The sequence below is a fragment of the Bos javanicus genome, chromosome 7 (assembly GCF_032452875.1).
Source record: "Bos javanicus breed banteng chromosome 7, ARS-OSU_banteng_1.0, whole genome shotgun sequence".
Lineage (NCBI taxonomy): Eukaryota > Metazoa > Chordata > Mammalia > Artiodactyla > Bovidae > Bos > Bos javanicus.
The window spans coordinates 68,560,454-68,588,080 of record NC_083874.1 but is presented as its reverse complement, the minus strand read 5'-3'; the positions used below and the strand labels follow the sequence as shown (position 1 = coordinate 68,588,080).

General features: G+C 45.0%; 1 protein-coding gene across 4 annotated transcripts in view; it reads right to left on the bottom strand.

The window, feature by feature from the left end:
* Positions 1 to 27,627, bottom strand: part of CYFIP2 (cytoplasmic FMR1 interacting protein 2) — a 134,302-nt gene that overhangs the window by 93,293 nt on the left and 13,382 nt on the right. For 3 of the 4 annotated variants that reach the window (XM_061424174.1, XM_061424171.1, XM_061424172.1), the window contains exons 2-9: positions 19,770 to 19,909; positions 17,899 to 17,988; positions 11,218 to 11,295; positions 9,588 to 9,689; positions 7,170 to 7,351; positions 5,260 to 5,356; positions 4,154 to 4,282; positions 1,765 to 1,869 (exon numbers count right to left, since the gene is read on the bottom strand). In XM_061424174.1, the coding sequence (XP_061280158.1) occupies positions 1,765 to 1,869; positions 4,154 to 4,282; positions 5,260 to 5,356; positions 7,170 to 7,351; positions 9,588 to 9,689; positions 11,218 to 11,295; positions 17,899 to 17,988; positions 19,770 to 19,886 (900 nt within the window). In that variant the 5' untranslated portion in view covers positions 19,887 to 19,909. Of the gene's footprint in view, positions 1 to 1,764; positions 1,870 to 4,153; positions 4,283 to 5,259; positions 5,357 to 7,169; positions 7,352 to 9,587; positions 9,690 to 11,217; positions 11,296 to 17,898; positions 17,989 to 19,769; positions 19,910 to 24,459; positions 25,547 to 27,627 lie in introns of those variants that run through there. The other variant, XM_061424173.1, reaches the window with a different exon arrangement.

Genomic DNA, 27,627 nt, shown 5'->3' with positions numbered 1-27,627 from the left:
CAACCGAGCAACAAAGTACAACAATGGTAGATATAGTCATTATGCATTTGTCAAAACTTACAGGATGCACAATGCCATGAGTTATCCCTACTGCACCCTCTGGGATCTGGGTGATAATGATGTGTCAACAGTGCAGATTTATGGACTAAAACAGATGTCCCTCTCTGCTGGTGAGTTGTGATAATGGGGGAGGTTGGGTATGAGTAGGGATAGGAGTTATATGGGAAATGTCTCTTCATTCTGCTCAATTTTGCTATGAGCCTAAAACTGCTCTTAAAAAATAGTCTATTAAGCAAAACAGAAAACAGTTATCTCACTCCATAGAATAGCTGAGTGAGATCAGTACTACTATTATTCCCATTTAACAAGATGGACAAATTGAAGCTTTGACAACTCAGCTAGAGTAATTTTTTTCACAAAGTCAGACCAGCTAGAAGCCAAGGGGCCAGAATTATAACCCAGGGTTCTGACACCTATGTCGTTCATTGAATCCTCAAGGGAACCCCATAAAGTAGACACCCTTAGCATTCCTATTTTTCAGGTTAGAGAGCTCAGTTTCAGAGAAGCTCTGTGACTTTCCCAACATCACCCAGTTATGTAGTAGAAGAGAGAGACTAAAACCCAGGTCTGTGTGAGGTGAGACTGTGGTCTTCAATTCCACCCCCATCTCATTTATGTGGATTTAAGCAGGGGTGGACTTTACTAGTTCCCCCAAGATAAGCCCAGTTTTCATTTTGGGCAGTCCTAGAGAAAAATGAAAGTTCTGGTTTCAAAAAGAAGCCAAGCCAAGCCTTAGGATGCTTTTGGTGACTTGTGCATGCGTGCTAAGCCACTTAGTCGTTTCTGACTCTTTGTGACCCCATGGAGTGTGGCTCACCAGGCTTCTCTGTCCATGGGATTCTCCAGGCAGCAATACTGGAGTGGGTTGCTATGCCCTCCTCCAGGGGAATCTTCCCTGTCCAAGGATTAAACCAGCGTCTCTTGTCTCCTGCATTGGCAGGCTAGTTCTTTGCCACTAACACCATCTGTGAAGCCCCTTGGGTGACTTACTTCCCCACTAACCTCCAAGAGTCAGTGAGACCCAGGCCCAGCCACATCTTCAAAGGGATCCACTTTTAATTTAAGCTTGGTTTTCCCATGTCTGATCTCAGAGGCTCTACTCCATACCTGAAGTGCCTGATGCTAGGACACACTGACAATATGGAACTGACTTCCAAAGTAGAAAATCCCTTTGCAAAAACCTCAAAGGCAGACCTCAAGGTTTGTTGTTAAAGATTTTGGACCACAAGATGAAGTCTCTGAGGCACTGGAATGGACTGAGAGCAGGCTGGACCCCATAAGGCATTCTGCCCAGAGGTAGGGAGCGGAGTAGGCCTCTGGTGGGCCAGGAGAGTCTGTGAGCTTGTGAACGTGAATCCTGTAATTGTGAGCTCTGATTTATACTGAAAATTAAAGCAGGCTCTGTCTTCTGGGACACACGTCTTTCTTTAGATGGCAAGGGGTTTCAGACAAGTGTAAAAGCAGTGTGTGGAAAGCATTGCAAGGCCTTCTGGCTATGTTCTGAGACTGAGGCACACACCTTCAATAGCATGGATTCCTCCACCCAAGGCAGCTAGGGCCCCTGTATCTATCCTCCTCCTCCTCTTGGGATCCTTCGAGCCATAGTTTAATCAATAAGCACCACACTTTGCTGCCTAATTTCATTCCTTTCCCCAGAGAGACCACCCCCTGGCTCACTGCCCAGCCCCAGCCCCAGGTGCTGACCTTAAAGAACTTATCAATTTTGCTGAGGTTGATTCTCTTCTTGGCATCCAATTTGTAAATGTTACTGACATTCCCATCCATCAGGTACAGACCAAAACCCATTACCTAGCATGAGAAGAGGCAGAGACAGAAGCCAGTCACATCCATTGGAAACGTTCCAAAAAACCAAAAAAAAAAAAAAAGCAGATGTGGATATGTGCACACCCACATCCCCTGTAGTGACATATTCTATTTCAAAAACCCATGTGTTGTCACAAAGAAGGACACGTAGAACTAATCTCAATCAGAAATGTGATTTCTGTGAAGACATGCAGAGGACTCTTGTTTATTATTGTGGTGGCCACTTCTTGAGTCCTCATGAAGCCCATAGTCCATGGGCCAGAGTCTATGCTTAGGGATTTAGAAGACATTATCCTTAATTCTCACCATCTTATGAGTCAAATTCTATATGATAACCTTATTCTACAGATGAGGAGCTGGAGACACAGAGAGGTTAGACACAGCTGCAGAGATAGGATCTGAACTGGGATCTAACAGCATGTATGCACTTAGATCCTCCAGAAGGACTGAGTGGTGCTGCTGTTGCATCCCCAGGCCCTGGCAAACACTGCGGGCACTTGATGCATACTCACTAGATGGTAAAGGAATGTGAAACCCTTCACCCCTTTCCCCAAGGAAACTACAACAAAGATTCCCAAGGAATCTCATCGGTGATTTCATTAACAAAAAGAACACGTTTTTTCTGACAGTGCCCTATAGGCAGGTTGACAGGCTGATTCTAAACATTCCAGTCCATATAATATTGGGGTGGCCAAAAAGTTCATTTGGGTTTTTCCATACAATGTAACGGAAAAACTAGCATGAACATTCTGGCCAACCCAATAGTTTCCTGCACGCTGGCTTACTTTGCTCCTTTTGTCAAATGTACAGCAAGCCCGAGGGAGCCTGAACAACTAGGCTGAAAGCAGCTTTCTCGGCTCTCCGTTGCTATGTGACGGGGGATTAGTCATGCCTGACACCTAAGGGACTGGGCTAGAGGATGGGTACTTATGGCTCTGCAGGGGGTGTGCCAGACTTTTTCATTTAAGGTGAAAGGCGCCCCCTGCTGGCATCTGAGTTTACTAACACACTGTAGAGAAACTGCAAAACTCCAAGAGGCCAGGTTGAGAATTGAGAGGGAGAAGGCTGGGAAGCCGAGATGTGGGAGGATTAAAAGCAGGCAAGAGAAATGAAGAGCCTGAGAATCTGATAGCAGCATGTAAGGATGATTGGTGAAGTGGGGTTTAGTAACCTAGTTTGTGGAAGCAACAATTCTGGGCAGAGCTGTGGTAATTGCCTGGACATAGCACTGGTGTGAGAACGGCTGCTGAACTCTGGGTGACTTCTCCGAATTTCTGACTGTGCAGAGGAAGCCAGAGTGAATGAGTCACAAAGCCACACTCTCCTGCAACCTTCTTCGAGATGCTATGGAAATGTAAAGAAGGGAACACCAACAGGGTTGGTATTCTGGAAATAAGAGGCAACATGGAGGGGAAGAAAAAGTCAAATCACCAGGGGAACTCTGAAAGGGAAGAAAGAAATTAAAGAGGTGATGCAGTGTGTATAAAGAGTATGGAGAACGTTATTCATTTCAGTACTATTGTTTTCAGAGAGAAGTTAGAAGTAACCTAAGCAGCTAAGGATAGAATAATGGCTAAAGAAATGGGAACTCATCCATACAACATTATTTAAGGGCTGCATGTTATTCCAAATGCACTTAATGAAATGGGATAAATAATGCACATACATAATTTATGTAAACTGCATATGCTGAAAATACATCAGCACATAAAAAAAGAGAAAGATAGACATCAAAATGCTAAAAGTGTTATCTCTGGGTGGAAAGATTAAAAGAGATTCGATTTTTTAATGCTTTTCTGTTCAGAATTTCTACAATGATAAACATCACTTGATAATTTAAAAATGAAATGTGTAAACTGATGAGACAAACATGACCGTTTTGACAAAATATAGTAAAAGCTATAAGATTTTGCCTTCCCCTTTAGGTTGGCAATTTTCCTCTAGGATGTCTGACTTAACAAGAGTATGGACATAAAACGCCACAGAGTTTCAATGCACTTTAGCAAACAAATACCAAGTGATAGGGGATTTGTTAAATGATAATGTCCCCATATAATGAAATACTAGGTAGCCTTTAAAAGTCACATTGTAGACATAGCCTTAATGCTGTCTAGAAAGGTGTACACAGCATATCAAATGGAAAAAATTGGTTACAAAACCTTTTGTATAGTAAGATCTGCACTCATGCTTAAGCAAGAAGAAAGAAACAACCTTTTAAAATGATTTTAAATAAGAAGGAGGTGAGGGGGTATGACCGAGGGAGCTGTACCTTGAGGAGCATGTGCTTCTCACTGGGGGTCAGATACATCTTGTTCTCGTAGTAATCCACGCAGATGTTGACAATGTCGGCCAGCAGCTCCTCGTAGCCTGGGATCACTTCCAGTTGCTGGTGGAGACACTAAACAGCAGTGCCCCCACTCTGGTTAGCCCCTGTCCTGCATCCTCCTCACCTACAGCACCCAGGATGGCTCACTGCTGGGCCCTGGGGCAGTGCACGGCCTTGCCGACCACATCAGGTGGAGGGGAGCCTGCAACCTCTCCTCAGTGTCTACAGTGGTTGGTCAGAGCTGCCGCACATCACCGAGGGCAGGGGCTTGCCCCTTAGGGGCTTCTGTTGTATTTCCTGGCAGTTCTCATGGTTAGAAATGCTTTATCTGGCTGAACTAAAAGCAGTTCAGCTTTATAGCAATCAGCCTGTGGTCATCTCAGCTTAGTTTTGAGGGTGTGTGTGGACTGAGCCCCAAATGTCTCCAAGGATGTGAGTGGGAAGACCCAGCTCAGTGGAGGAGAAGTGGGCCAGCAGGCATCTCCCAGTACAGGACTCGGCAGTACAAAGACATTTCCTGTACAAGAAGACCTGAGGTCTCCATCCCAGTCCCCTTCTCTCCAAAGGGACACACCATTGAGTGGGAATATCCTGGGAAAGCCATGGCGGTAACTATAACTGCATCTTATGTCCTTGTCTGTTAAGCTCTACATGCTATAGTATCTCATTTATTTCTCACTGCAATCCTAAACCGCCCCATTTTACAGATGAGGAAACAGAGGCTGAGACTTGCCCAAGGCATCATAGTAGGGCAATGGGGGGTCCAAGATTAGAAAACAAGGCAGTCTAACTCCAGAACCCAAGCTCTCAACCTATACCAACCTATACCGGGGCAGAACACTGGCTAGATTTTCTAAGGACAAACTGCAGAGGGTGAAGGGGCCGTCTGTGGCTGGGAAGGGACACTTAAATCTGCAGCTTAAAGCTTGAGCAGAGCAGAGGGGACGAATGATCTGGGTGGAGCTCCTCTGCCTGTGGGTCCCCCAACCTCCAGGCCCCAGCTTGCGTCCCAAGACACTGGGTCAGGACTGACATAGGTTTGCCATCACCTGGGTGATCCTGTTGTGGTTGGCCAGGAACATGGACAGGTTCTGCGACTCCTGGATGGACTGGGGGTCAGCCATCTTCCTCAGGAACTGCGCTGCCCTGGACAGGGTGGTGTAGAGAGAGATGCTCATGAATAGCTGGCCTAAGCCGGGCCTCAGCTCCCACCTAACCCAGCCGGGCCCTGCTCCCAGCTAATCCAGATACACTATCCCCGAAGTTGCAGGGCTCTGAATGGCACAAGTGACTCTAACATCGAAGGAGAGCCTGTTCTGGAGTCATTTCACTTGGAGCTGTTTGCACCCCTGTAATAAGGGTACCTGAAATTAAGAAGCAAGAATGTACGGAAGCTCAAAGACTAGGCAAGTTTAAGGGTAGCTAGCATGCCATCAACCAGCCCAAGGGGTAAGACCTAGTGAAACGGGCATCCCGAGCCTTGCAGTGACCTCCAGCAAAACTACACGGTACGTCATGGGGAAGAATCACAAGCAGCGGAATGTTCTGTTTTTTGGGTATTATGTTGCTTATAGGAAAACCTCAATGTTTCCAAACATTGTAGGGAAAGCAAAAGTCTACTTAACCTGGTGGGACTGAGGGGATGATGGGTGTGGGGAACACAGCAGGCCTTGAAGGGGGGAAACCACTGCCCTGGGACTTCTCCAGCCTGGCCTGGAGGTGGAGTTGGTGCAGCCTGTGTCACCAGGGACCGTGGAACACGGACAAGACACAGCAAGGTCCCAGCCAGTCCCCAGAACATGTCAGCTGTGACCATGATGGCAGGAGTTGGCCAAATCTGGGGAGAGTTTGGGGGGAAGACACTGTACCATGAGCTGTCTATGGAATCTCTGTGAAATTGCCATTTCTGAATGGGGCTCTGTCTTCTGGGTACTGACAGGTTTCAGTTCACTAAGGAGGATAAAACAGTGAGGATCAGTCTGTTGTCTGCTTTCTCCGGTTACCTTAGAGCCCCAGGAGGAGGTGGTTCAAGGACAGGGGCCCTCTTCATCATGACACGGCAAACTCTTCCCAAGACATATGTATGGACACCTTGGAGCTTATCTGAGCCTCAAGCAACACAGGTGGATTTGCTACTTTCACCTGCCCTCCCCCACTTTGGGGTGGCTGTATACACATTTCTGGAGAGGAATGACTGCCCCCCACTCTCAGTCCTTCTTTCTTGTGAGCTGCCATTGACCCTCAACTGACCCCAAGGGCGAGCACCGCCCCCATCAGCACCACGCCAACATACTCGTACATAGTATCTGATGGAGGGATCGGCACAGGACCCAGGCTGAGGCAAGGACAATCCTTCTTGGGGCTTTTGCAAAATATTTGCAAGGAGCTGCATCCTTTCCTTCCTTAGGAACTGGGGTTGCTATGCTGACTGGAGGGACGCTGCTGGAGGCCATACAGGGCATGAGCCTGAGAATGAAGCGGTCACTGGGGAAAGCTGAGCTGAGAGGCAGAAGGAACCAGATCAACAGCATCACCTGAGTACCTGGATCAGGTAGACCAGGACTTTTGTGTTCTGGGAGCCAACCCAGTTTCTTCTTTCACATGAGCAGTTTGAACTGGCTTTCTGATTCTTGCAGAGAATGACTCCTGTGGCCATTTTAGGATTACATTAATCATAATATAATCTCAGACTGCATGAGACACAGAAAATGCTGCTCCACTGGTGGGGTAAATGAGGATTTGATTCCACCTCAAGATAGAAAACCCTGCCAAGACCCAGTTCTGCAAAGCTCAGCTCTGTATCTTACTCCTTAAGCTGCAAAAACAGAGGCAGACTCAACCCTGCTGTGTCTGTGGAGTGGCTAGCTTGGTTCTGAGCCTGTTAGGAGGGCTCTGTTTTCTCTCTCCCACAGGCCGGCTGCCTAGGAAGATAGGGCGGGGGAGGGAGAGGAGCCCTGACCTCTTGTAGGCAGAGTGGTCGTTCTTGACACTGCACTTCATATTCTTCAACTCGTCCAAGACTGCAAACATGTTGATGAACTTGCCCAGGGTCAGGAGGTAGGCCTCGGAGACAAAGTCCTTCCTCCGCTCGGCATGGCACAGTCGCTTCACCTCACTGCAGAACCGCTCGATAGCTTTGCGCTGTGGGCAGAGGGGCAGCAGGTTAGGACTGGGCAGCCTGGTGGGGCAGCTCGCTGAGCTCCCTGGTGGGGAGCTGGTCAAGGCTCCCTGGGGGCTCTACTCAGAGCCTGGGCTTTTAGAGAAAGGCAAAACTGCCCAGAGGTCTTCCTCAGAGGAGTCCTGAAATCCTAAGCTGATTTCTAGAGGGAAGCCCAGAACCTGTCCCCAAGTGAGCCAAACCAATGAATTTATTCACCCCCTCCTTGCTGAGAAAGCTGCTATCTTGTCATGTGTGATTCCTAGCACCTAGGACAGTGCAGGCACCGGACAATTAGTGGGTAGCAATGGACAGTGAGAGGGACACTCAGAGAAAGAGCTCCATTCATCCAATAGATGCTGTTTATTGAGGATCTCCTATGTGCCAGGCATCATTCTTGGCCCTGGGGTAAAGTGGGGAACAAAACAGAAAAAAAAGTCTCTACCCAAAGGAACTTATATTCTAGTGATGGGTGACAGAAAACAAAATATCAAATAAATTCTCTATATCAGAATGTGGTATGAGCTGTGGAGAAAAATAAAGCAAGGAAAGGAGATAGGGAGACCTTCAAAGACCAGATCAAGCCACTTTCTCCTTCCAGAGTGTAAGTCCAACAAAACTTTGCAGGATGATGGAAATGTTCTGTATCTGCACTGTCCAACACAATGGCCACTCATCACATGTGAGTACCGAGCACTGGAAATGTAAGTGCCAAGGAGGATACGCATTTTACATTTTATTTAATTTGAATTCAAGTAGACGGCCATACATGGCTACTGGCGACTGTACTCGACAGAGGAGTTTTCGATTACTCTATAGCCTCCCTTCTCTAAATACATCTTGTCAGGAGGCCCTCAGTTTAGTACTTACTTCATTTTGGGTAGTTTTGCTCTCTTGGAACTGTCTTCCCAAAGAGCTCTTAGGCCCCTTGAAGGCAGGTCCATGATGCTAATAACAGCATCTGTGAGTTAGTAAACCTGCTCTGTAGCAAGGGCTCTACAAATAGGGCTCTTTACTAATGGACCTTATTTATCCTTAGAGAAAACCTGTGAAATGGGCATTCTTTCCAGAGGGTGAGAATATTGAAGGTGTCAGAGGTCTGAAATGACTTAAGGTCCCAGCCAGAAGGTGGCAGAACCCTGGCTTGCTCTGCCTTCAAGGCTCAATCTGCATCTTCCCCACCACTTCCAGGAGGCCAGCACAGAGCTGGGTGCAGGGCTGAGCCTGGGCCAGTGCTTGCAAGTCTACTTATGAGGCTCATAAACACATGCAGAACACATGGAGGGCACAGGGTGCATGGCAGGACTCCCACCCAGGCACAGGGTGGGCTTAAATTGCTCAGCCTGCATTCCTGAATGGCTTCCAACAAAACCACGATAACCAGCTTGCCCTCTTACCTCTTACTCACAGGAATCTTTGGCCATCTTTTCTCTTTTCCTCCTTTAAACACTTGCTCTTCTTGGCCTCCCAGCTGGTCTCCCTGCTCTTACTCTTCTCCCCTCACCTCCACTCCCTCGCCCTTGACACCTGCCCCTCACCTCCCATCCACTAGCCACACGGCAGCAAGAATGTTGTTTCAACAGTCTGATCAGATCATGTCACTGGAAACCTCCAACAGCTTCCTGTAATGCTTGAAGAAAATCTGTGATCTTTTCACAGCTATAATGCCTATATGAGTGAGTCCCTGCTCACCTCTCCAACCTCACTTTTTCTCACTCGCTCAGCTCACTATGCAGCCTCCTTGGCTTCGCTCCATTTCTTAAACCCGTCCTGCTTCTTGAGCTTGCAGGGCCTTTGCCTCTGCAGTTCCTTCTGCCTGGATCATCTGCCCCTGGTTCATCACCTGCCCGCCTCTTTCACATCATACAGATCTCAGTTCAAACGCTACCTCCCTTGAGGCTGGCCCTAAAGTTCATCCATGTCGCAAACACCCTCCACGCCAGAGGTTTGCTAATTGCACTTTATTCACAGCACATGTTCTATTGGGTATTGTTTATGGTCAGTCTCTCCTCCCACCCAAAATACTCTTCTTTGCCCACTAGGATGCGAATTGTATGGAGGGAGGGTGCTTGTCTGTCTTGCTCACCCTGGGGTGGGTCGGGGCACTGGACAGTGTTTTGACGAACGAATGAAGATCACGGCACAGAAATCCAGACCCTTGTGTCTAGAAGGTGGGGGCCTTCTCAGTTGTCCTGGCCCAGACCCACCCCGACCCCTCACCTGAAAGTACATGAACTTCATGAGCTTGGTGACCTCGGGCTCCAGCACTTCTACCGTCTTCTCATAGATCTCTACTCGGTTGGGCTGCTCATTGCATTTCACCTACAGGGAGACAGGGGGTTTCACACACCCTGGTTTGCCCAGGCAGTCCTGGTTCACACCTGCTGTCTTATTAATAGGGCCCGTTTTCACCCTCGAATGCACTTCATTTAGGATGAGAAGTGATATGGTGACTACACAGTGAGAGGAGGCTGGGGCAGCCCTGATGAAGAGTGAGTGCTTCTAGGCAGGACTGCCCCCTAGACATCGGCTGCAGGAAGGAAACCAGCTGGTCCCGGAACAGAGCCCTCCTCCCCCACAGTCTGTTCTAAGCCCCCGCCATGTGCTGTACACAGGTTTACATTCATCTACAGGGTCTCCCTCCTTCCTACAGGGTCTTCCTCCCTCTTTCCCTCAGTACTACCCCAGGGGGGCCTCTGCCAGATTCTAAGCAGCGAAGAATGTTCTGTCCATGGCTCTGAGTGCACTCGGGGCAAAGCCCCTGTGCACACCCGGGCCCAGCGAGGAGCCCATTTTCTCTGCCCAGGGGTTTTCGGCACATCAGAAGCACGTGGCAGGTGTGTTCACAGCATGTGCACACAAGGCTGCTAACAGGTCCTCGACACTGAAGAGTCAGCAAAGGGTAATAAACACAAGGACATTCTTCACACTGTTGTTTAGAAATCGTGGAAATGGCAGCACGAGCTAAATATCCACTGGTCAATGATTAAATGGATAAAGTATTAATACGAGGCAGTATCATTAATGTAACCGTTAGGGCTGATGGGACAGATCTCTGACCTGATGTGGAAAGACTGCTACCATAAATCTGGGTGGAAATAGCTGCAGGAAAGTAAGGGTAATTTAATCCTGTTTTTATTGAATAAAACACAAAACTGTGTGTGTGCTGGTGTGCCCATATATAATACAGGTACAGAGACTCTGAAAGGGTGTGAACCAAGCTGCTAGTAAACAGTTCCCTCTGGGGGTTAGGACTGTGAGCAAGGGAGAGGAATGGTTTCTGTTTACACACTTGGGGTTTGTTGCTTTCGTGATGGTGGGACCCATGAATATAATATGATAATGATAAAAATACTATCTGTATGTGTTAACATGAAAAAAGTCAGCTATAAAGAATGAAGTGAAAAAAGCAAGTGGCGGAACCATATAAATAAGAAACAACATGCTTTAGTAAATGACAATAATTTACAAAATAATAATCAGAAATATTCATGTTGTTGGAGGAAAGAGAGTCAGATGAACATGCGGCAAAGGGTCCACAGTGATTACGCTTTGGTGGGAGGTGGCGATTTGGGTGGTGGAGGGAGGGGGTGAGGTTGTCTTGCTTTCTACTTTACACCTTTCTGCAGTGGTTTGGGTATTGTACAGTTAGCATATACTGCTTTCAAAATGAAAGGATAATGAGAAATTGTTTAAAGTTGGTGTCAGTTTTATGGGATGCTCTCTGCATGTGTTCAGTGAGCCCCCTTGGGTAGGAGACTCTGCTTCACGCCCTGTCGCCTGGACAAGGTCAGTTACCTGGACGGGGGTGGATGGAGGGAGGAGCCACCCCTTGTGGTGCAGGACTCACCTGGGGGATGGCCCGGGAACAGCTGCGCCAGGTGTACAGCATGACTGCATACTCGTGCCCTTCCTCCAGCATTTCATTCTGAAAAGCAAAACACGCTCAGCAGGGAGAAAGCACTCCAGGGCCACGAGACTTCTCAACAGCTCCCCTTGCCTCCACATCCTTGGATTCACAGTGTGGTCTCTGGACCAGCAGCATCAGCATTGCCTGGTGGGGTTGCTTATTAGAAATGCAGAGTCTCAGGCTCTTCCCTGGGCCTTTGGGATCTGAATCTGCATTTCAATAAAATCCCCAGGGAACTCTCATTCCCCGGTGCACAATAAGTTTGAGAAGCACTGGCCTAAATTATCCTCATCAGTCACCCCAGGGCTCTATCAGCCTGACACACTTTTCAAAGACAGACAGCTACCTCAGAAAGGTGGAGCAGACCCACTAGTTCCAACTGCAAAAGCTGTCCCAGACAGCAAGAAAACAAGCAAGCAGCCAAAGAGTATGCACAGCAGGTAGGTTGAAAAAAAAAGAGTAAAAATTATGGAAGTATATTATTGTGTGGACTTCCCTGGTAGCCCAGTGGTAAAGAATACGCCTGCCAATGTGAGTTCAATCCCTGGCTTGGGAAGATCCCCTGGAGGAAGAAATGGCAACCCACTCCAGTAGTCTTGACAGGGAAATCCCATGGACAGAGGAACCTGGTGGGCTACAGTCCATGAGGTTGTAAAGAGTTGGACATGATTTCAAGATTAACCACAATATTACTGTGTATTGAAAAATATCTTGGTGGAATATATACCAAGACTGTGAGGAGCAAGCTCTCTGTGGGGCTGGATAAATGGGAGCTTTCACTTTTCGTATCACACAGCGCTATAATGTTTGCATTTTAATAACAGCCCATGTTGCTATTTCATACACAGGAAGATGGTTAAGATCAAGATTAAGATTTTTAAAAATAATACAGAGCAGATGGTAAAATTAACAACAGCATGAAAATTAAATCTGATTACTCACCTCATCTAGTAACTGCTTCACCTAGTAACTGCTTCAGTGGAAAGAGCCCTAAACTCAGGGTCCAAATATCAGGGCTGAAGTCCCAGCTTCACCACTTCCTAGCCCTTTGGCCTTCAGGAAGTCACTTAACCTAAAATTCTCCATTTAGTCATCTGTATAATGATGATGACAACAACCTCAGAGAATTTTGTGAGAATTGAATAGAATACAAACACACGGTTGTGGTTTAGTCGTGTCCGACTCTTTGTGACCCCATGGACTATAGCCCGCCAGGCTTCTCTAAGAGTCCATGGGATTTCCTAGGCAAGAATACTGGAGTGGGTTGCCAATTCCTTCCCCAAGGGACCTTCCTGACCCAGGGATCAAACCCACCTCTCCTGCATTGCAGGCGGATTCTTTGCTACTGAGCCACCAGGGAAGCCCACAAAAATACATACACACTAGGCAATCTGTAAAGAGAGTTTGGAGTATTACTAGGGAAAAGATAGTCTGGCAGTTCCTCAGAAAGTTAAATCACAGAGTTACCATATGATCCAGCAATTTCACTCTGAGGTATATACCCAAGAGAAATGAAAGCATATGTCCACAGTGAAACTCCACACTTGCTCACAGCAACATTATTCTAACAGTCAAAAAACAGAAACAACCCAACTGTGTCCATCGATGGATGAATGGATAAATAAAATGTGATGTAGCCGTGCAGAGGAATAGTATGCATCTGTGAAAAGGAATGAAGTACTGATCCATGCTACAACATGGACGAACTTTGAAAACACTATGCTAAGTGAAAGAAGGCAGACACAAAAGGCCACTATTATGCGATCCATTTAGATGAACTGTTCAGAATAACCAAATCTACAGAAACAGAAACCAGATTAGTGGTTGTGGGAGAGCGGAATTGGGAAGGACTGCTACAGGGTTTGGGGTTTCTCTTTGTGGTGATAGAAGTTAGACAGGGGCAATGTCTAACATTCACAATGTATAACATTGTGAATCTACCATAAAAATAGTGAACTATACACTTTAAATGGTGAATCTTATGTTATATGAAGGACATGTCAAAAAATATACTAAAAAAATTGTATTACTAGGCCGTCTCTTTTGTAAATGTTCATACTGATACATACTGATACTCGAGCCTTTTCTCATTTAATTTTTATCCCACACATCATATCTATTTCATAATATCTTCCTAGCACAAGATCAGATTCAATTTGGAGCTTATTCCTTTTTATAGTTTTGTTTTCAACGGCAAATGTCACTGACGAGTCACACTTTCAATTCTTAATTTAGAGAACTCTTTAAATCAGTAACATGTTGTCCTTGAGACCAGAGAGAACCAAGATCAAGTCTGTGGGTCTTCTGCTGCCTTTGCTTCAGAACATGTGTCAGAAAAGGGAAGTGACAGTAACGTGTAGGGAACATGTGTCTAATTATTAGCATCAAGCTGCCCACTGACAGGTGTTAGTATCCCACTCATTCACCCACTGAACATTTCACTGAGCACTCACGTATTCCCCTTCAGTGCTCCATGCTAGGAACAGGCCAGTGAAAAAGAATGCTGTGGACTCTGCCCTGCGGACGGCTCAGCTGACCATCAGTAAGGTTTGTTGTATAATCATGCCTGGAATATAGAGGTCAGGATGGTGTGGTGGATAGAGCCTCAGGGAATTTGAGTTCTGTTCTTGGCTCTGCTTGGACCCACCTTTTACCTGGAAAATGTCATGGTTTCATCATTTGGAGGCAGAGAATTGGCCTAAATCCGTAGTCCCCAACCTTTTTGGCACCAGAAACTGGTTTCAGGGAAGACAACTTTTCCATGGACCAAGGTGGGGGATGAAGGTGGTTTCAGGAGGGTTCAAGTGCATTACATTTATTGTACACTTTATTTCTATTCTTTCTTTCTTTCTTTATATTATTATTACATCAGTTCCACCTCAGATCTCCAGGCATTAGAACCCAGACGTTGGAGCTCTCTGGCCTAAGTCACTAGTTCTCAACCTGGCTACCCATTAGTCACCTGGGTAACTCTGAAAACTCCTGATGCCCAGGATGGACTCCAATGGAATGAAATCTTTATCTCTGGGGGAGGGGTCTAGGCATGAGTGTTTTTTTTTTTTTTAATGCTTTCTAAGTGATTTCAATGTGCAGCCAGGTTTACAGCTGCAGGACTAAGGATCTCTCAGGTTCTTTATATTTGTAAGATCCTGTAGGTCCATAATTTAACCCAATGTGAATTCAGTTCAAGTTTCAGATTCTGGCAGACTGTACCTCTCAGCACTTAACTTTGGACACTAGGCCCCCATCCTACTCCCAGCAAAGAACCCTTGACTGTTCCTTGTAGCTGGTCAATTACATGGTTTACACACTTTCTCCTCCTCTTCTTCTTTTCTCTGGCTATCCTGCCCTTTGAGAGATTCACCTTGCTCCAGTGTGGGCAGGAGTAATACAAGAAGATGAACATCGAATGAAGCCTCTTGCTGCTGCTAAGCTACTCTAGACAAAAGTCTGAGCAGGGTACAAGGATGAAACTGTTGAGGAAGTGAGGTTTGGGTATTATCCATGAACATCAGCAGTGCACCCTATTTTGGACTTTGCCTAAAACCTTATCAACACTATCCCTGCATCAGTAGAATAGTGGCCCCCAGAACGATGTCTGCAACCTAAACTGTAGGACCTATGGAAACAATACCTTACATGGCAAAAGGATGAATGAAGCTAGGAACCTTGAGATGGGGAGGTTATCCTGGGTTATTGGGTGGACCCAGTGTGATGGCAAGGGTCCTAAGGGAGGTGAGAGTCAGGGCAGGAGATGTGAGGATGGAAGCAGAGACTGAAGTGGTGTGACTGCTGGCTGGAAGGGGGCTGAGCCAAAGAGCAGGCTGCCTCTACAACCTGGAAAAACAAGGCCACAGATTCTCCTCTAGCGCCTTCAGAAGTGAACGCAGCCCTGCCAACACCTGGATTTTAACCCTTTAAGATCCCATGTCAAACTTCGACCAAAAGAACTGTAAGCAAGTGAATCTGTTTTATTTTAGGTCACCAAATCTGTGATAATCAGTTACAGCAGCAACAGAAAAGGAATACAATCCCTCTCCGGACTGGCCCCTCCTCTGACTGCGCTACTGGTGCCCCTGACCTGGTTTTTTCAGGAAACCTCAGTCAGCATCGTTTCAGCTTCCCTCGGCCCCAGCCCCCAGCAGACTGCGAAGCCAGGCAGAGTCGCCCTCCAGTGCCTCCTACATCCCTGACCCCTTAGCTGCTCCTTAGGTCACTGCCCTCATCCGGCCCTTGACGCCTCCAGGGTAGATAACCTTATCTCAACTGATCTATTTGGCTCTCTCATGCCTCCTTACCACTCATTCTGCACAAAACTAACAAGCGAAATTTATTTCTCAAGTGTAGTTGTTCACATTTTCCTCATTAATGGAAACTGTCTATTGCTACTGATTTTTTTTTTAATTAAATGAATGAAAGCCCTCTGTTACGGGCTGACTTGTGTCACCCCCCCAACCCCCAAATTCATATGTTGAAGTCCTAGACCCAGGACCTCAGAATGTGAGTATATTTGGAGATAGGGCCTTTAGAGAGATGATTAAGTTAACATGAGGCCATTATCCAACCTGACTGAATTTGGACACACAGAGAGACACCTTACATGTGTCTACACAGACAAAAGACAACGTGAGGACACAGCCAGAAGGCAAAGACAGGCCTCAGAAGAAACCAACCCTGCTGACATCTTGATACTGGATTTCTTGTCTCCAGAAACAGGAGAAGATAAATTTGTTATCTAAGTCACCCAGTCTGTGGTATTTTGTTATGGCAGCTCTAGCAAACTAAGACACTCTCTATGCACCCAATCCGTTATGAATATCACCAAGAATTTCCCTACATGTACTTCACAGTTCCAACCCAGGCAATCTCTGAAAACTTTTGCCTCTGAGCCTCCCCTGATGCTGCTTCCACCAGCTGGTATGCCCTCCCCATCTCCTCTCTGACAGATAAAATTCTAATTGGGTGGGTCAGCGGAGGTCAGAGCTGGGAATCCTAAGTCCAGGATTCTAGGTTCAACCTTGTGATTTACTAGTTGTGTGATGATGAGCAACCTGCTTATTAACTTCTCTAGGTCTCAGTTTTCTCATCCCTAAAATGTATATAACGATCTCTTTGCAAATCACAGGCTGTAATAAGGTTCCAATGATATTACATATGGGAAAATTTTACACAGTTTAAAGTACAATATATATATATATATATACACACACACATATAGTTACAATATGTGTATGTGTGCAAAGTACACAAAAAGTGAAGTGAAGTGAAGTTGCTCAGTCATGTCCGACTCTTTGCGACCCCATAGACTGTAGCCTACCAGGTTTCTCTGTCCATCGGATTTTCCAGGCAAGGGTACTGGAGTGGGTTGCCATAAAGCTATACTCAAAAGCTACTTCCTGCGACAAGCTTTCTCTGACCCCCTCAAGGCCACTTAAAAACTCTGAACTTTCACCATGTCTTTTATCTTTAACTTTGTACATTTTTGTTTGCAAAGACTTGTCCAGAGCATGTTTTATAGTCAAACAGATTCGGGTTTAGCTCTGTCATTTGTCAATGGCAGGACCCTGAGTAAGTTCCTTCACTTTTCTGGAGTTTCGTTTTCCCCATCCATAAAATGGGTATTGTAATAAAACATTCCTCCCAGGGTTGAGGTGATGATTAATTGACAACGCATTTGAAATACCTGCACAGAAAATGTTCAAAGAATGCTGTTTGTCTACTTCCCGCTTGATTCATTGAGAACTAAGACCCCATCTGTCCTTGCATACACGCCGCACCCCCTGCCCCCCAGCCCTTCAGCATTTAGCAGGGTCTGATCAAGTACCAGGGACACAATATTTATTGAATGAATGGGCAGGGTGTGGTGAGACAAGGGTTTAGGCTATCGATGATATAGTGAGGAAGGTCCGCTGAGATGTAGGCAGAGCCTGTGAATGAGAAATTGTGAAATTTTTTTGTTCTTTGTTCTTTTTAAAGAAACTAAACTTTTTATTTTATGTCTTAGGTCAGGATGTGCGCAGCATGTGAGATCTTAGTTCCCCAACCAGCAACTGCACTTCTGCCCCCTGTACTGGGAGCACAGAGGCTTAACCACTGGACTGCCAGGGAAGTCCCTGAATTCTTTAAATGTCAATGATGCATGAGGGTGAAATCATGAAAGCCAAAGGGAGAAGGTACCCACACAGGTGAGTCAGACACAGTCCCATCAAACCACTGGCCCCTGTCTGTGAATGATTTAGGCCACCAGCTTCCTCCAGTCAAGAATGTGTTACTGCAAAACTTTGAGAAACTTTGTGCTTTGGTCAAGAGCCAAAATTCCACACAGCCAGTAATCTATAAAGTACAAAACAAGGCAAGATATAATCAACTGTTAACCCCAAAGCTAGAGAGAAGCTCAGGAAAGCGAACAGTGTGAATAGAGTTGGGCCCCAAAGGTGAGCAGGATTTACAAGGCTGGAGGATACGGACCAGTGTACCCCCAGGCATGGAGAGTGGATGGGTGGGGTGGGAAAAAGGGCTTGAGGAGGTGGATCCTTCTGAGGCAGTGGGTTCTTGGAATAGCTGAGCCCCTGCCTCCTCAAGGAGGGGCTATGTCTGTGTCTGAGGGCCACGGAGACTCACCATGCTGGAGTGCACTGTAGCCTGCTCGATGTACCTCGCGATGCCTGTGACAAAGGCATTCCTGTCCTCGAAGTTTGTGTCAAAGTTAGCCTGCAGGGATTAAAGGACAGGAACACTTAGTGGCTGGAAAACAGGTTCAAGATGGCTGGGTGTCCAGGAAATAAACTGCTGCCAGCCAATGCCCACGTTCTCTGGGGAAATCTATCTCCACACTGCCCTCTCATCTTCCACCGAGAAATCCCACCCTGCATTCCACTGGGCAGAAGCTGGCCACAGACAGGGCCTGCATCTGCTTCCCATGGGTAATCAGGTTCACCCAGAGAGCCTCACAAGTGAAAACTTAAACTATACAAGCCTAAATAGCTGTTAAAAGTGGAGATGTGTTTTTTTTTTTTTTAAAGAGAAGCAGACTCATAGATATAGAAGAAAAACTAGTGGTTTTTTTCTAGAAGGGGAAGAGCAAAATGGTGGGGTGGGAGGCACACACTTAGTGGTGTAGGATAGGCTCAAGGTTGTATTGTATAACACTGGGAATATAGCCAATATTTTGCAATAGCTGTAAATGAAAAGTAACCTTTAAAAACTGCATTAAAAATGTAAAGATGTTTTTAAAGGTGAAGATACTAAAGAAAAGGAAAGGTATACACTGTTTTCATCTCATTGTTGCAAAAATATTTGCCAGAGGGTGCAGATACCTCTGTACAAGAATAATAACTGCAGTAATTTTTTTGTAATAAAAAAACTGGAAACCATCCAAATGTCCATTAACAGCAAAAGGCTAAATAAATAATAGCATATCCATACAATGGGCTTATAGGTACTATGTGCTGGTTAAAAATAGTATGGTAGCACTGTAGTACTGTCAGGAAAAATACCCATGATAAATTTTACATTAAAAAAGTCAAATCATAGAGGCTTTTACCATCCTCTTTTGGTAAAAAAAAAAAAAAAAGTTATATATCTAAATAGTAAAAAGATGAGTGGATGTATATATGCATGTATATATAGACATAGTTTCAGGGAAATTTTTATTTGTTATATTTTGCTGTATGGCTTATAATAAAAAGATATCTACATAATTAAAAATTTACTGTGGGTTAGACAATGTGAATAAACCAACTTGATGAGTTGAACCTTCAGGCATGTGCTTAATAAATCAAGCCATTGAATGAAATTAGAAATATACTATGCATTTATTCTTAGTCTCATTTAGCAGTCCCAGAACTTTCAAAAGGTCAAATACAGCAAGAAAGCTAAAAATTTACAATTAACTTACTCTTCCTTAACATGGTGTACTTGCCCAGCACACTCAGACAAGGGGCTATTTGCAAGGCTGACTCCGGCTGCACCAATACCCTTCCCACCATGCCCGGTGGGATCACAGTTTTGAGCAACCTGATCACAGTTTGTCACGAGCTTGCCTCTTTTGGGCAAAAGCAAACAACTGTGACCAACTTCCCCGAGCCATTATGGGCTGTGGGGAGTTGAAGATCTCTTCTCACATACACGAAGAAAAAGTAATTACCCAGGCGGGCTCTAGGGGTTTTTTAATGGTGATGTTTAATTCATGAGGTCAGAGCTGCCAAAACCTTGGTTGGTGCCACAGCACGAATAGCCAGGAAGGTATTTGGGGTCAGAACAGACCAACAAGCCTTTCCCTGGGAAGAGAAATGGCGCTGGTATATGTTTACTAGCTAATCTATTTCTTACACTCAGCTCCACCACTGCACCGGGGACTCCATCAGTTCATGACCTTTCACCTTCTAGATTCAGGCAGCCCCCTTCCCTCTGCCCGCAGGGCAAACCCTCTCAGGGGGTCCCCAGAATTCCTGAGCCCCTCATCCTGGTCCCGGTGCTCTGGGAGGACTTACCTGGTACATTATGGAGGAAGGCGGGGGCTCGATGCATGGCTGCTGGTCAGGGAGGGGCAGCTCTTCCAGCAGGTCCACGTTGGACAGGGCATCTTCCAGGGTGACGTGGGTGGTCATGGCTGCAGTTTCCGTTGTCCACGCTGAGGGGATGCAAGAGAAGGAAACGGAGAGTTTCAGGGGCCTCCAAACATTTCTCCCAGGCCACCCCTGTCCAGGCTTCTTCCAGACCATCCAGGGAGGTAAGTAACATGCGTTGAGACCACTTCCACTTGCTACTCAATCTGTGTGGGATATCTAAGGATATCCTTACAGTTTGTGTGTGTGTGTGTGTGTTAGTTGCTCTTCGTGACCCCATGGACTGAAGCTCATCAAGCTCCACTTCCACGGAATTCTCCAGGCAACAGTACTGGAATGGGTGGCCACTCCCTTCTCCAGGGGATCTTCCTGACCCAGGGACCGAACCCAGGTCTCCCACACTGCAGACAGATTCTTTACTGTCTGAGCCACCAGGGAAGCCCTCTTTACATTTACAAAGTACTTTTTTATGTCTATTGCCTCGACTGAACCTCACACCACAATCCTCTCATGGCAGGCCGTATTACATCCACATAATTGATGGAAGACCAAGGCTCAGGGAAGTTACATGATGCTTATGCGACCACAGAGACCAGAAGCAAAGGACCTCAAGTCATGCCTGATGCTGAGACTTGAGTCAAAGTCAACCTCCAGTTTTTGCTATTCGAGGAGATATTTATCAGTTCTACTCTTCAATTCTTGCATAACACAAATATCCATTATCAAGAGTGCCAAAGATTATTGAAACCAGAGTTTGAAGTTAAACTGGGAATCAGAGAATTCAGACTCCAGAGAATTTAACCTGATTTGCAAAAACATTAGAGCCATTGTCTTCCTTGGCCTAGAAGTATGGTATTCTTTGTGAGCTACACCAAGCAAATAAGCCCGAGATGGACATTTTTGTGTCTCAAACCCTGGCAGAGTACAGTGGCTTTGAGGAGAACTTTGCCAGACACTGAAGTTGAAGAGGTTCTAAACAGCACTTACCTATCTGGAGCTAACTGCTATTTTAAGAACTCAGCACTCAGCAAACAGAAAACTCATTTTTTAAAGCATATGCAAAACATTAATAAAACATGATCATGATTTAGGGCATACAACAAGTTCTTACAAGTTCCCCCAAATATGACCTTGTAGAAGTCATATTCACTGACTAAGTGACATAAAACTAGAAATCGATAACACAACTTATAGCAAAGAAAAAAACCCAAGCCTGTGAAAATTTGTAAAAATGTATCTCTCAGGTTATTCATAGCTAAAGAGGAATTCAAATAGAAATTATAAAATATTTAGAACCGAAAGACAGAGAGCATGAATAAATGTCTCGATGCATTTCACAGAAACTAAGAAAGCAGAATTGCATGAACTGAATTTTCTGCTCAAAAACCTAAAAATGGATAAAGATCAACTCGAAGAAATGAGAATGCAGGGATTACTAACTACAAAAGCAGAACTATATGAAGCAAAAAACAAAGAAAACAAAAGCAACAGTAGACTAGGTGAACAAAAATCGAAAAACTGAGTTTTATAAAAAGATGATGCAGAAGCCGCTGCTGCTAATCCTTTGTGAGCTAAGTCACTTGAGTCCTGACTCTTTGTGACCCCCATGGATTGTAGCCCGCCAGGCTCCTCTGTCCATGGGATTCTCCAGGCAAGAGTGCTGGAGTGGGTCGTCATTTCCAATCCCTTAGTACATCTGAATAAAGAAATTCTGGGAAGGCAGACTGTGCTCCTGAGAGTGCCCCTCCACCCCCAATCCCCAAGCCCAGAGAAGCCTGAGACCCACATCAGGGCTGGAGTCTCAGTGTCAGAGGATCCGCCTTGCTCATTAGGAAATGAGAGACCAGGGCGGGACAGGACCAGCGGCAGCACAGCTGGGCCAGGCTGTGACTGGCTGACACAGCTGCACAGTGCACCCACGCAGGCTGCCCCAGGGTCTTCCTAAGGCCTGGTCGGGAGGGCAGGTGGGGTTGAGCTGCTGAGTACCGCTTCACGCCTCACTGAGCTCTCAACTCACCTCCCTGTCACGCGCTCTGGCAACAGCGAAGGCCCCACCCAATGAGGGCGCAGGGAGCTCAGAAGTGACTTCCCCTCTGCCCTCAGCAGGTGCCTGGCCTCACGGGGGCGGGAGGTCTCAGGCCCTCTCCACACCTATGCTTCTTCCTCCACTCTCTCTCTGCCCTGAATTCTAACTGCGGTCTTCAGTTCTACAGCCAAACCAACCATCTGCCAGTCCACAGAAAAGACTGTCTTCTTTCTTACATTAATGTGATGTTCATTTTGCAGAATTTTTCAGGGCGTAATGACCTATATGACTTCTTATCTATATGATCTTCCCAGGTAGCACTAGTGGTAAAGAACCCGCCTGCCCAATGTAGGAGATTTAAGAGATGCGGGTTTCATCTCTGGGTTGAGAAGATTCCCCTGGAGGAGGACATGGCAACCCACTCCAGTATTCTTGCCTGGAGAATCCCTTGCAGGCTGCAGTCCATAGGGTCGCAAAGAGTCAGACACGACTGAGGCGGCTTAGCATGCAATGATCTATAAGCTTCAAAGCCCCAATAATTCTCTTCATTAATTCAAATAATAATAAAGCTAACATTTTAAGCCCTTCTCTGTGTCACTCTGCCAAGCACTTGACTATTTTAATCTTGTATCAACCCTATAAAGGGTTAATGCAAGTATAATACTATGATTATTCCCATTTTACAGATGAGCAAACAGAAGCTCAGAATTTAGATAATATTAAAAGGTCAAGTGCTGGCAAGTGGTGGAGCTGGGCTTGGAACCTAGGTTTGTCTTACATAAGAAAAGCCTAGATGGGTGGGATGGGGGGTTGTGAGAGGGAGGTTGAAGAGGGAGAAGATACACGTAAATATATGTCTGATTCGCTTCGTTGTACAGCAGAAACTAACACAACATTTGTAAAGCAACCATATCTCAATTAAAAAAAAAAGAGAGAGGCCTCAGTTCAGTTCAGTTCAGTTGCTCAGTTGTGTCCCACTCTCTGTGACCCCAAAGAAAGGCCTAGAAGCAGCTATTTATCTATGACTGCCAAGGCTGTGTCAAAGGACCAACTTGAGGCAGCTTCCACTGGCCAAAGAGGGGGCAATCTGAGGACCAATTTGCACAACTCAACGGACTTGAAACAATACAAATAGATGTGAATCCATAAGATTGTAAAGACACATAATAAAAACTTGGTTTTGTGCCTCTGTTACTGTTGGACGATGCCTGTGAATGAACTTTCATGTTGAAAATCAATGAATAAAAGGAAAGAGTTTGCAAACACTGAGCCATTCTTTCCTGTACCAACTGCATCACTGGATCACTAAATTGTAGAAGAGATGGCTGCTCCTCTATTTATAAAGGTATTTCTTTTTTCCCCATAAAGATTCACAGAATTAAAATATCCCTAGTTTTCAACACCTAATGAACAAATGGACATAGGCTCTGATCATCAACCACTGCTTACGTCACTACATGAGGGACAACCGGGCGTTCTGTGCCTCCTGATGGAGAAACACACTATCACCTCAGGGAGAGTGCTGAATCCAAAACACTTGAATCTAAGCAAGCTTTGGATATCATCAGACAAGAAATACAGAGGACAGAACATGTTAAAACACCACAGCGATGCAATTAGTAAAAGACAATCTATGAGAAAGTCTGCTGGACACATAACTCAGTACCTTTAACAAATAAAAGTACAAGGGGAAAAAAAGATGGAGGTGGAAGTTACAGATGATAAAAGACTTAGACTATCACATGTGTTTACCTTATTTGGTTCTTATTTCAAACAAACCTTCATAAAGATGAAACTGTAACATAAATTCAAAAATGGGAAAATTTCTCTCGTAGTCACTGACTTGATTATTTGACAATATTAAGGAAATAGTGCTATTAATTTTTTGATATGACAGTAATATTGAAGCTATGTTTTAAAAGAGTCCTTGTCTTTAACAAGTACCTACTAAAATATGGATAAAAGGATACAGGGGTTTGCTTCCAAATAATACTAGATGGGGAATGAGTGAAATAGATAAAACAAACACAGCTATGAGTTAACTGTCAATGCTGTGTGATGCTAACAGAAAGGGATTTATGATAATTTTTCTATTCAATTTTAAATACATTAGAAAATTTCCATAAAAACTCCCAGCTCAGTGTATACACTCCCAGTTCTGATCTATCTTCCCTTACTGTATCTTCCCTGACTCCTACTTGCCATGATCTCTGCCTTCTTCTTCCTATAAACTGGGTTTCTTCTAGGCTTTGAGATTCCAGAATACTCATTTACAAGAATAACCCTTAAGATTTTCCCCTTTAACACAGTAAAATGCCCATCCATCCCTTGAAAGAGAATCAATAAGTGAACGGCCTACAGAGCCAGTAAATTAGGAATCTTTATTTCCGTCATATATTCAGCTTCTCTAATGCATTTCTCTGTTTGTTTGTAGATCATTCACTGCCTAAGGGAGAAGGAAATCAGATATTTCTAACCCAAGTGCTGGAGGTCACTGCCAACTCTACATCAATCAGAAAGAAAAAACATTGTGGAAATTTTAACTGAGGTATACATATAAGTACTTCTTTTCCAGCCCAAGTGTCCTACCTTTTACACAATCTTCCAAAGGAGAAGAATTCTTAATATTCAGTCCATGACCACGTGGCCATTTTGTCACTTTGGAAAAGAAATTAATAAAACTTTGAAAAATTAACACTGTTCTGGGAGCAACATTTACCAGACACAGCTGCAAGCTGCAATGTGGGGCATTCATGGCAGATTGAAATTCAGTGTCTTCATAATAAACTTAAACTCAGCAGCCTGGTTTCACTGAGAAGTAATAACATTGGACTCCCAGGCAATCTGGTTCTGAGAAGGGTTTACAGCCCCCCACCCCCATGTTGCCAAGATGACTGATAGATTCTGAGCAAAAAGGGGCGCACCCCACAGATGCAGGATGGGTACTAGGAGAGCCTGGCTTTGGGACTGCAGGTTGATGCATTCGAAACAAAAGATCTGCATTGTCATTTTCTGTCTGACTTTCTAGAAGGAAAAGGAAAAAAGTCATAATTTTTAATGACCTGGAAAACTAGGCTAAGTATGGTGGGTAAGCTCAAGCTCTGGATTCAAAATCTGTCATTTGTCACTTCCTAGCTGCATAACCATTAAGTATGTTACATAACCTCTCCGAACCTCCCTTTCCTTATCTGAAAAAAGGTGATGATTAATAATAGTCCTGGTCCTCAGTGACTTATTGTGAGCATTATATAACATCACAGCACGTGGAATGCTCAGCCCAACAGCAGGCACACAGCAAGCACTGGAGAAATGTTAGCTAGTTGAATGGCTTCTTTTTAAGAGAGCGAATGGATGAATTAAGCACTGCAAAAACACTCCTACAAAAAAAAAAAAGGCATTATAATTATCACTAATTCTCAGCTCCTTAGATCTTCCATGTTGACTTCCTCAGGCACAACTCCTCTGCAGGTTCCAGGGGACAGGTGTTATTTCTGCTGTTTTTCTAGGGAGGACACAATGTCGCTGAGAAGTAAAAACATTCATTCATGGTCGCATGGTCACTAGTGGCCGAGTCAGGGCAGAAACAGCATATCTTGGCCCCCTGTTCTATGCCCTTTCTTCTAGACCACTCCTACTTTTGAATTTTTTTTGAAAGGTACTAAGCACTTTATTATTATTTTTTTTAATCTGACTGCCTTTTCCTTCTTCAAGAAGAACAAGACTCTGCCAAACTAGAAAGATTAGGTAACTGTCACTTTTGGGTTTCATGACAGGCCAAGAAATATTTTCTCTATGTGTAAATCTCCCCAGCTAGAAAGCAACTAAAATAAACAAATTAAAAAAAAGTTAAAAAATAAATCCATATGTATATTTTTTATGCAAATAAAAAATACATAAATAAACATATAAAAATAAATAAAAGGCAGGCTGAGGCTGAGTAGCAATTGATTGATCAAGGAAAAAAAATCAAAAGAAGTAATTCAGAAGGTGACCTGCTTTTCCATCATGTGTATGTGCTAGTATGTCTGGAGATTGTGAGGGACGCACATTTGCTGTGACAGGACATGGCTGCACAGGTCACAGGGTTCTCCCAGCAGCTGACACCCTCTCACACATTAAAGGCAGCTTCTTTTCAGGTGTGGGTACCATGCAGGGACACGTAACTTGGGCACATCTTACAGGACTTCCATCGGGTGTGCCCACATGGACCAGGGGGCTGATTCTGAGAGGACTGGAAATGAAGAGTTTTACAGGAACACTCCACTTATTGGTCAGATCTTGTGGCTCCAAACCCCACAGATGTCACTCGGTGCTACCTTTAGAGCATGACTTGAACCAATCCACAACACGCAGCCACAGGTAAGGAGCCAGCCACACAGTGGAGGGTAGAGAGGAGAGACGGAGCTATACAGGGGGGACAGAGGAACCACACAGGCACAGGGGTCCGGGCCATGGAGTGTAAGGGGAAAAACTCCACACATTTCAGCAGCCTGCAAGAGTACCACCAATATCACGGTACCCGAGAGTACTCAACAAATACCTTACACACTGCCAGAATGAGCCTAGAGCTAGAAGAGACCTAAGGAAATGGGTACCTCCTTAAGAAGAATTTCTGACTCCCCGGCCACGCTACCTGAATCTACTTTCTCTCGTGGTCCTTACAGACTCCAGTGTGTTCCTTCTATATTTTTTTAAAATTAAAAAAGATATTATTAAAAATCTATTTATTTATTTGCCTGTACTGGGTCTTAGTTACGTCATGTGGGATCGTCAATCTTCGCTGCGGCATGCAGGTTCTTTAGTTGTGGCATGTGGGATCTAGTTCCCTGACCAGGGATCGAACATGGGCACCCTGTATTGGGAGCACACAGTCTTAGCCACTGGACCACCAGGGAAGTCCCAGTGTGCTCCTTATTTAAAGTTCTATTTCACAACTTACCATGTGTTCTCTCCTGCCCTAAATGATCCTGTTCTCCTTGAGGACAGGAGCTGTGTCTCACACTCACGAACTAGCACAATGCCATGCACACAACTGCAGCTAGAAATCAAGATTTTTTTCAATGAATGGATGTCCCAAAACATCAACAGAGGCATTACGATGTCCAAGATACCAGGTTTTTAAAAGCTGGGCAGGTGACAAGGAATATAAGTAGTAAGAAAGTCCTTTATATTTCAAAAAGAACGTCATTGAAATAATTCACATATTTAATACCTGAGCAAGTAAAGTGATAACTTGCAATATTCTGTGAACAGTTATCTATGAACTGAAATCTCCTTCCTCTATAACCGCAGGTTCTGATTTTACTTATCCTTCAAGATCTCTCGCCTCTATGACGTGATTGCTTTTTCCCTGGAACTCCCAAAGCTTATCAGCACAAAGTTGGGGAGGATATGAAATCGGAAGGAACCCTCATACATAGCTGGTAGGAATATAAAATAGTGCAGCCATCTTGGAATACATTTTGGCAGTTCCTGGAATTTTAAAATACAGAGTGACCGTATGACCCAGTGGTAAGTATATTAGTAGTACCTACCTCTCTTCCCACACTTTCTGCCTCAGAAGGTTTCCGAGTACTAGTACTTCCTCTTCCCACGCCAGGGCAAATGTTGCTCATTGACTACAGCTCTATTTCTCAATGAGTTCACAGGAAGCCTCCATATACTTTTCATGAAAGACAAACCTCCAAGTGACAACTAGCACTCAATCTGAGTTTGTCTGTGAAGTAAAACACGTGTGCCCTCCACCCCAGAGCAGAA